We start from the raw sequence: 10,101 nt of genomic DNA, 5'->3' as shown, positions 1-10,101 counted from the left end.
CGCGCCGAGAATTATTCTTGAGACACGACGAATACGCGGTGGAACGAGCACGGTCACTTCCGGCTCCTTCGCGCTCCTTTTCGCCTCCCTTCCTGTCTCTCGCTCTCTCTCTCTCCTAGCTCTTACGAGGTCCTTTTCGTTTCACCGGAAGCGCGCCCGCCGGCACTTCAGGAAAGTATCGCGCTTTCCGAGCTTTCCGGTGACTAATTAGAATAAAGTCGGGCGCGAGCTTGCCGCCCCCCGGGGCGGAATAAGGCGTCTAATCCACCGCAATTTCCCGCGGCGGCGATTCCGGATGATTACGCGGAATCGCGCGCGCGCGCGCGCACACGCGCGCGAGAGAGAGAGCGATTTTCAGGAATTGCTCTCGCCGGAGATTGGACGTTTCTTTTCTTTTTTTCCCAGCGGAGCGTATACTGTCTCTTTATTGTTATTCGCGATAAGGTGCATTATTTGGCATTTAGTCGTTGCGTAACGAAGCAAGTTCCAATTTTCTCCTCGCGAGAAATATTTCAGCGCGCCCATTTTCGTTGATGGAAAAGCGAGCGCGGAAAGAAAAGCCATTATCTTCCTTGCCGCGTGATACTTTATTTCGTTTCGCAAAGTGTTTTCTCGGCAAATAAAGCCGCGCTTCCCATTGCTTTCGACGCGCGCTTTAAGAGAAAAGCATAGCCTTGGCCTCGTGGACAGAAAAATCGTGGCCCTTACGGCCATACGGGACGAGACACTTTCCGCGGAGAGCCCTCTCTCTCGACCTGTCCTATGCAATCTTCCACAGATGTATGTATGTGTGTGCGCGTGCTGCGAGAAAGAGGAAGTAAGGAAAATCACCGTGGACATCCGGAAGGGATTGCGGATTCGAAGGTCGCCTCGCGAAAACGCGTCGAGTCCAATAAGCTCGAGTCTACTCTTCCTCGTAAAGCGAAACTTTATAGTTATTTCATCATTTTCTACGCCTTCACCTCTCTATCTCTCTTTCGCCCCCTCGTGAGATTTCACGAGCTCGTCTTTATACGCGGAATCCCTCTGTAATCTTTTTGTTTCACGTGGAATCACGTGAGATTTGAAAAGATCCAAGCTAGCGATCCTGGATCCTTGAGACTCCAGCTGAAATCCTTGGGGTACGAATAAACATCAAAACGATGAGATTATATAAGCGAGCGAAGAGAAAATATTCCTCTGAATTTATGACGATATATGTATATATACCTCACGCATCTTGATAAGTTTTGATAAGAGAGAATCTTAGGGAATATTTAGCGATATATGTCGTAGTTAAAATTATTTCAATTAAAAATTCAATACCATCGAAAGAGTTACATGTATATTTTTCTAGAAGGTATCTTATAAACCTGGAAATTTTTTTCCAGATGTCCCAGTTCTTTTCATGGACGAAAATAAGTATAATACGAAAGGGGGATGGATAAAGTATATCCGAGTTAGTCAACTCTATAAGAGTTATCGACTCGATCAACGCGCCGGTTGACAGAATCATCTTGCGGCGTATCTTCCACCGCCGGAACCCTATGGGGTATTGTTCACGCCGGCAGACAATGTCGGCGAGTTCATTTTCGGAAAATAACTTTTTACGAGCGATCTGATAAGTTTTCTTACTCTTTGGACGGTGGCGGGAGAGATTTTGCGGATACGATAAGTTCTTACCGCCGAGGCAACTCCCCTGTTGGCGGGGGTACCAAAGAACGAGGGGTCATTCTTTATCATAAGGGTGAAACGATCCTTCGACATGGACCTAAAAGAAGAGATAGTGCATCGCGTCACGCGACTTCACGCCGTGTAGTTTAATGCCATAATCATTTCACCGGTGACGTAACAATATCGTGATATTGATACACTAATTGCGCTAATTAATATATAATAATATAATAATATGGCTCACTGTGATATTGCGGTACAAAAATAATATAAGAGTGAGAATTGTAGTCACATTCGTAATTGATAATAATTTTACATTATTATTCGAGCTGATATTCCAAATGATAACGTCACAGCGTATATATAAATCGCTATAATATATTTATAAAAATATGACGACTAGAAATTTTTCGTGGTTGATATTTCTTCATTACGAAGAAAGGAAGCTTCTTCTTAATTTTCTCGGGGACAATCGTGAAAACCGCCACGACACGTAGGATGAAAACAGAGTACATTATTGAAAGACGGGCTAGCCGGGACTTTGTAAAATTTCGCACCAAGTATCCTCTACTTTCTTCCGACAATAATTCTAATTCGCTCGTTATTTACCGTGAAACTTTAGCAACTGCACTTCCAGTAATAACCGCGATTACTCGAAAACTTCGGTGCTTTCTGGTCTCGCTCAGAATCCTTCTTAAGGAGATTCTTCCTAAAAAACATTCTCCGGGACTACTCGAGCGCAATGTGACTTTCGTCAAGCGCCAATCTGCGTGAGTACCGTAGAGAGTTCTTTTATGTACGTATTTTTTTTTGTTTTCGCTCTTTTTTCTTCGCAAAATTCAAATTAATATTGAGAAATACCGAGTGATTCTTTGAGCGTGAACGCGGCGAAGAATCTCGCAGGTTTTGGATAAAAGTATAGGTAAGGAGATAAAAACGGCGGAGGGAAATAGCGAGGAAAGCTGATTTAAATAGCTGCGCGAGGTTTAATAATTTGATATCAAAATAACTAAACTGACGGTTCTCTCCCTGCTATATTCCTACGGGACGACTGCGTTTATATTGCTCCTCTGGCATAACAGCGAACCACCTGAAGATATTTCGCTGGAAAGGAAACAGGGAGGCGAAGGTCGTGGAAGGTTGATTTAAACTACCGACAGGAATCCTGTTGCCTATTCAGATTCCGCGGATTTGTTTTCTAATGCCTGTCAGAAGTCAGAACTCGAAAAGCCGTTCTTCCTACGAGAAATACACAAAGCGACTTTTCAATCATGCATAACGAATCGATTCTGCTGCTAGGATAATTTGTGAATTTGATTTTTGTTTATAGTACAATTTTATCCGATGCGCACTTATGATACTTGTCATACATTTAATTAACATATAAAAAGAATTTTTTACATTATATTCTAAGAGAAGTCGTAAAATTGTCAACTTTTCAATTCCAAATGTTATAAGTATAGTAATCGAATATCAAAGTAAAATTCTGATAAAGTATGTAGGTAGATAGTTGCGTTTTATTATAATTTGTTAGGGTTTTTTTTTTTGCCTATAGCCCAGTTCGAGGCCCAGTTAGCAGATAAAGCGAGTGCTCGCAAATGGATGAATGTACAATGTTCCAAATTCGTCAATCGCATTTGCGAAAAGAATGAAGTGTCCCGAAAAGGCGGAATGGTAAAGTTGAATAATCGCAAAGTTTTTCCTTTAATCTAGCCAATGCGCCCTCTTTTGCCTCTCGTTCCCTTAAAACTTCATGCTCCCTTTCAACGCGGGGACGAGGCGAGTGGTTTCGACTATTTAATAAAATCTTTTATGGATTTGTGCGGCGTTGCTTCGCTACGGATCAAAAACTTGGAATTTCTCCGTGTTGACAATTTTTCGAGAATTGCTTTCACGTAGTTTCCCATCAGGGACAAACTACTACCTTAAGAGAGATTGAACTGTATACTGAATCTTCTAACAAGAATCTTTCTATCTAAGTGGTTCGCGACTTTTCAAAAGTTTCGCGTGCAACAAAGATAAAATTTTTAGATTTACCCGCGAGCTGTATAATGCTAAAAATTCAAGTTATGCAAATTATGATTTCGAGACACATGTTGTTAATAAGATATTAATTTATTTTAATATTTAAATTAAAATTAGCTATAAATAATATTTATCGCTAATTTTTAATATTTTCAAACAATACAAATTTAAGCCTTGACGAATATTTAATTTAAAATATACAATCGCTAAGAAATTTCCTATATTAAAGAAACATACAAATTAGAAATTATCTGTATTTGAAAATTTTATTGCAATCAAAAATTTCTACCCGCATATGTCGAAATCTCTGAAAAGGAAGGCTGCCGCGAGTGATGATGCATTCGGCAGCGAATTTTCCGTTCGGAAATCACTTACGAGCAGTCGCGATGTAACCGTCAACATCATAATTCCTTATCGGTATGCGGGCTTTCTGTTTGCCAATCGCACCACGTTCCCCAAGTTTGTCACCGAGAGAGAACGCGGGTATTATAGTGATCGTGACTTGTCATGGCGCGTCTCTGACGTCAATGGGACAGTAATTAATTTAACTGAGTTATTAATTCTCGGAGAACAAGCGTTAATAATTGTTCTCGCAAGATATTGAAAATTGCTTTACAAAATATATGTATGCTACTAAAATTTTCTACGTTTGATAAAGTATTCATTTTACATTTATGGACAAAAGCATAATTATTCAATTATAATGCCTCATGTGAAACGCTCGCGATTAAACAGCATTCGATTATTTTCGTGACTGGTGATTTGTATTCGCGAAAGCGTCGGAACACCGGCTGAACGAAAATATGAGACTCGGTATTAATTCTGAGCAATTACCTCTCACTTTTCGTGACCAATAAAAATCTGATTTAATCTGGTTTCCATGTAAATGCGCATTACTCGCGCATTACGCACGAGCAAATTGTTCATTTGATCGTTCATAAAATCTTCATCTTTTTCAATTATCGTTTGCTACATTTGCTGACATACTTTTTTAGACGATAACATGATGTACCTTGTAAACGATTATATGAATGTGTATTTGTGTATGTGCTTTATCAATCTTTAAAATATTAACGTTACTTTATTGATTTTTTTTTGTCAAAATTATAGAATATTGATTAAATTTACGTCTTTCTTTTGCTTCTTTTATCATTATATTACGAATATATATACATATATTGAATCTTCTATTTATGGCAATTGTGTGCGGCACAGATGAGAAAAATGTACTGTTGTGATTTCCCTGTAACCTTTTTTTGAAAATTTATGATATTAGCCCGGAGTATCGTCAATCTCTTTTTGAGAGAGGAAGGGGGGAAGAGAGAGAGAGAGAGAGATGTAGGGAACATATCTATCTCCCTAATCAGAGCGTACTCGAGTGACGCGCGAATCGCCTGGAAGATCGTTGGTATAGTGTTGTTCCTGTCGCCGGTTGATGTTGCTGTTGGGCGAATGGTATATAACGCTGGCACGTCACGTCGCTGGAAACTGGGTTCTATCGATTTCGTATCAGTTCCTGGCATCTCTTTCGGGATATATACAACTGCGCGCGCGTTTGCACGCACGCACGGTTGCACGCACGCATTGCCAGAAGTGTGCAGCTATCATACGTGTTTGTAGCACATGTGATAACTGCACTTACATATACACATACAAACAAACAAACACATACTCGCTCTCTCTCCCTCTCTCTCTCTCTCTCTCTCTCTATTATATACGAGAGCATTCGGCTCTGGACGACAGGAATTGCCCGATACTGCGCAGAAGAGTTGTGGACAGAATGAGCAGTATTAATTATGGACAATAACACTGAAAATCGCTTACGCCTCTGTCATGTGAACTGCCAGTCGCTACTCGCTCACTTGGACGAATTTCGATCCTTTTTCGTTGGTTCGGGATATCATATTATCTGCATATCTGAATCCTGGTTAAAGCCGCAGGTACCTGACCATATGGTCTCTCTTTATGGATATCATCTCTTGAGATGCGACCGTGTCGGTAGAAACGGTGGGGGGGTGGCAGTATACGTGTCGAACTCTTTTCAGGCCTCGACCTTGCGCCAATCTGGGAACGACAACTGTGATGGTCCTGAACATCTAATCCTTGAGATTTCCGTCAAGAACTGCTCCAAAATACTATTAGCCGTTGTTTACAGACCCCCACACTGCGGTTTTTCGGACTTCTTTGACGTCTTCTCTGATTTATCGGTTAATTACAAACACTCCATTATTTTCGGGGACTTTAATGCCGATCTTTGCTCCTCGACCTTTGATTCGGAACATATTCGATCGTTTGTAAGCGCATCTAACTTTTTTCTTGTGCCCTACACCACTACGCATCATACCCGTACTGCCTCCACCCTGCTTGACCTGTGCCTTATAGACGAGGCTAATAAACTTGTTAATTACGAACAGCGTGAGGCCTGCTTTCTGTCCGCTCATGATCTCATCGCTATTACTTACGACGTCAGGATAGAGCGGATCCCTAAGCGTACCATCCGAGTTCGAGATTTTCGTGCTTTTAATCCAGAAGACTTTCTTGACGAACTTGCGTCTCTGGACTGGTCTGGGCTATACTCTGCAGCAAGTGTTGACGCAAAAGTTGATACCTTCAACAGGCTTCTTTTGACTTGCTACGACAAGCACGCTCCCTTCCGAGTCATGCAACCCAGGAACCTGCCTGCACCCTGGCTCACGGAGGATATTAAATCCCGGATGAGGGAGAGGGATAGAGCCAGAAGAGTCTGGATGAGGAGCAGAACGGACGCTAACTACCTCACCTTTAGACGCCTGAGAAACTCGGTGCAGGTCGAGGTACGGAGGGCTAAGTCGGAGTTCTTCCTTAAAGAGTTCCAGGATTTAAATGAGCCTAACGAGATCTGGAGAAAACTAAGAAAATATGGTCTTCTTAAACCCAAAGCAAGGACTGAGAATCCCGCTTTTACTAGCGAGGAACTTGTTGACCACTTTACGTGCAACGTGACGTCGAACACGGACTGTAGCCCGGTCATCTACTTGGGTGAAACTGCGTATGACGACTCTAAATTTTATTGGAGCAACATTGAGCCCCTGGATATTGTTCGGACCATCTGCAGGTGTAAGTCGGATGCCACGGGTGTGGATGGACTCTCTCGGAGACTTGTGGTTGGGGCGCTCCCGAGCATCCTTCCAGCCTTGACTCACATTTTTAACTTTTGCTTCACCCACGGGGTTTTTCCTGAGATTTGGAAGTCAGCCATTGTCTGTCCCGTCCCTAAAGTTAGACGTCCTGCCGTGTTAAATGACTTTAGGCCGATCTCAATCTTGTGTGCCACCTCCAAGTTCCTCGAGCGCATTGCGGCGGATCAGATTATGGAATACTTGGAGGAACACAACCTTCTCGATCCTTTTCAGTCTGCCTACAGAAAAGATTTTTCCACGCAGACAGCGCTCATAAGGGTCTTGGACGAGGTCAGGCTGGCTGCGGATAGGAGGAGGATCACGATAGCCGTATTTTTGACTTCTCTAAGGCCTTTGACAATGTCTGTCATGACACCTTGATTGGCAAGGCCATGAATCTGGGCTTTGCTTGTTCTACCTTGCGTTGGCTTTGTTCCTACTTAACCAATAGAAGACAGGCGGTACGCGATCCGTCCACTGGGATGCCGTCGACTGAGAGAACTGTTCGAAAGGGAGTACCTCAGGGTTCTGTTCTCGGACCGATCCTTTTTCTCCTCTACCTGGTGGGTTTCGGAGATATACTGCGGCACTGCAAGTATAATTTTTATGCGGATGATCTTATGATCTATTTGCATGCGGAGCCGGGGCTTCTTTCTGACGCTATTGGGAGGATTAATGAGGATATAGAGAGGATCGTACAGTGGGCTGTCGTCAACAAGCTTACGATCAACCCTGGGAAGACAAAGGCGATGATCTTGGGAACACTGCGCTTTGTAAGGAGCATCGATCTGGACTCTGTGCCTCAGGTTCGTGTTGGAGAATCCGCGATCCCTTTCTCGGATTCGGTGGAGTACTTGGGTGTCACAATCAACAGCGCTCTCTCATGGGAAAGACAGGCGACTAAAACGATCTCCAAAGTGAATTCGGCTCTCTATCAGCTTAAACTTTGCAGGCAACTCCTCCCAGTCCCACTTCGGGTGAAGCTTGTCTCTGCCTTAATGCTTCCTCAATTTGACTACTGCTGTACGGTTCTCACTAACATCACAGGGCAGCATAACCTGCGTCTGCAGAGAGCTCTGAACAGAAGTGTCCGCTTCATCTTCAGCTTAAAGCGTGATGAACACATCACTCCGTACTTTGTCAGATTGGGCTGGCTCAAGATCGATCTTAGGCGGTCGTATTTCGTGGGCAACTTGACATTCTCGGTACTCAGAAGAAAAAACCGGAAGTTATCTACAGCAATTTCACTTTTAGGCATGAAAGCATGCAGCGCAATACTAGAGCTCCGAATGATGCCCTAAACCTTCCGCTCTGCCGTACTGAATTCTATAAGCGATCTTTCAGTTTCTCCGCTGCCGAGCTGTGGAATTCTCTCCCTTCTGACATTCGCAACGCGACATGTATCGGCTCATTCAAGACCAAACTATATGAATTCCTGTTTTCATCTTTAGGTGATTGAGACTTCTGTCGGTAGATCTGAGCGTTCCTTGAGATTCTTATGTAAACCACCCTTTATCTTGTAGTTTCGTAATTCATCCTTCAGTTATGGCTATTTCTTTTTAGTTGTATGCGCTAAGTTCTTCGGTAACACGTCTCATTATAATATCTGTACTTTCTTTACTTATATTTTATGTACTTTCTATACTTATATTTTCATTTGTAGTTCTTATGTATGAATGCATGAATGTCTTATATTTAATTTTGTTACTCTTTTTGTAATTTAGTTTTGACGCTTTAGGGGACGTAGTCCCAGAGCGTCTAATAAATAATGATTCTGATTCTGATTCTGATTCTCTCTCTCTCTGTTAGGGGAGAAGTGACAAAGCAAAGTGGAGAGGGAGTAATAGCAAGAGGGTAATGGGGAGTCTCTACCTTCGACTTCGAGCGCCCTAAAGCCTCGTCGTCTACAATTCAGTTGTGAGTTCGGTGCTTGACTATTGTCCTCAGTAGTCTTATGTAGGTCGCCTAGGATCAATCATATATCTCTTCCCGCGAACTATTGTACATTATAAGAATATCACAAATAATGAAAACGTCAAAGATCCGCATTAGGCTGTTAATGATTTTTAGAATACACAAATAATGAAAAAAACGTTATTTTGATGGTATATGATTAGATAAAAACGATAAGATAAAGTCATTTTAGCTAAAATCAACTTGTACAATATTCCAACATATTATGTTTTTCCTAACAAGAATTTAATTTGAAATAATTGCATAAAAATGAAATAAAAATAAATAAAAACGAAATATGAGAATCACATTTAATTTTTCTATGAAAGAAATTTATCTTACAAATTATTATCACAAAAATTTCGAGATAAACTAGTAACTCTCGCAAGTCTCGCAAGTATGAGAGTAGAAAAGAGGTGCGGAGATTCGAGTCGTAGAGAGCCTTCTCATGTGGCGAGAGGCTAAATTGAGGATTTCACTGAAGACGCCCGTATAATCAGTAAGCAGGCATGGAGTCGTAAGATAGACTTACCTGAGCCGACGGGAAAATGTCATTATCAGGCTCGGTGTCTCGTGAAACCGATTCGAATCGGCGCCTCGTTACGCCGCCCCCGGGACGAACGGACGGGATACTCGACCCCGTTGAAAGGATCTCGAGGGCGTCCTTTCAGACCAGCGATCCTTAATTAATCTGGAAATCGAATCAAGGAGAGGAAGGAGAGTCACAGAGTCGGCGTGCCGATAGATCGGATCGAAGGGTGAGGGAGGATCCGTTTGGTGAATCCGAGACGGTTTATGTGACCGCCCTCTACTCTTTCGACGGTTTCCAACGGGAAGATCGTTCTCTCCCGCTAATTTCTCCATTTATTGTTTACCCCGTCCCACGGCTCCTCTTTGACGTCTTAAACTGCTCTTATCTCGCCGGGTCTTTGTTACTTACGCAAATGATGTATATATCGAGTCACGACGACCGTTCTCCATCGTCACAAACGCCAACGAAGGGAGCCATCGAATCACGAGTGCCTCGAACAGCCTCGAATATTGCTTCTGCTGCGTGTATCGATTTATTCTTTAGTATGATAATGATCAATTGATCGTTTATATTTGTGATAATTACCATTCGATAAAATTGTTACGCTAAAGAGGATGTCTGGTGCGCGAGAAATGTACCAAACCAGGTTGATTAAATAATCGTTTTATTACTGCAATCGCTTCGACGATACTCTGGATCGTGTAAAATCGCAGAACAAAAGCGCCGTATCCCTTACTTTACACATAGAGTTCTCTCTCTCTCTCTCTCTCTCTCTCTCTC

General features: G+C 42.4%; 1 protein-coding gene across 1 annotated transcript; it reads left to right on the top strand.

Moving 5' to 3' along the window:
* The first annotated feature begins 5,630 nt into the window (after nt 1-5,630).
* LOC139776765 (uncharacterized) lies at nt 5,631-7,217 on the top strand. The gene has a single exon (XM_071713674.1). It carries the CDS (start codon nt 5,631-5,633, stop codon nt 7,215-7,217), a length of 1,587 nt encoding a protein of 528 aa, XP_071569775.1.
* Nucleotides 7,218-10,101: the final 2,884 nt, after the last annotated feature.

The sequence above is a fragment of the Temnothorax nylanderi genome, unplaced genomic scaffold (assembly GCF_030848795.1).
Source record: "Temnothorax nylanderi isolate EJ_2023f unplaced genomic scaffold, tnyl_v1.0 TNYL_tig0127_pilon, whole genome shotgun sequence".
Classification (NCBI taxonomy): domain Eukaryota; kingdom Metazoa; phylum Arthropoda; class Insecta; order Hymenoptera; family Formicidae; genus Temnothorax; species Temnothorax nylanderi.
This window is presented reverse-complemented; position numbering and strand designations above follow the sequence as displayed.

Coding starts and splice junctions, on each gene's coding strand:
- LOC139776765 (XM_071713674.1), top strand. CDS start 5,631: ATGGTCTCTCTTTATGGATATCATCTCTTGAGATGCGACCGTGTCGGT.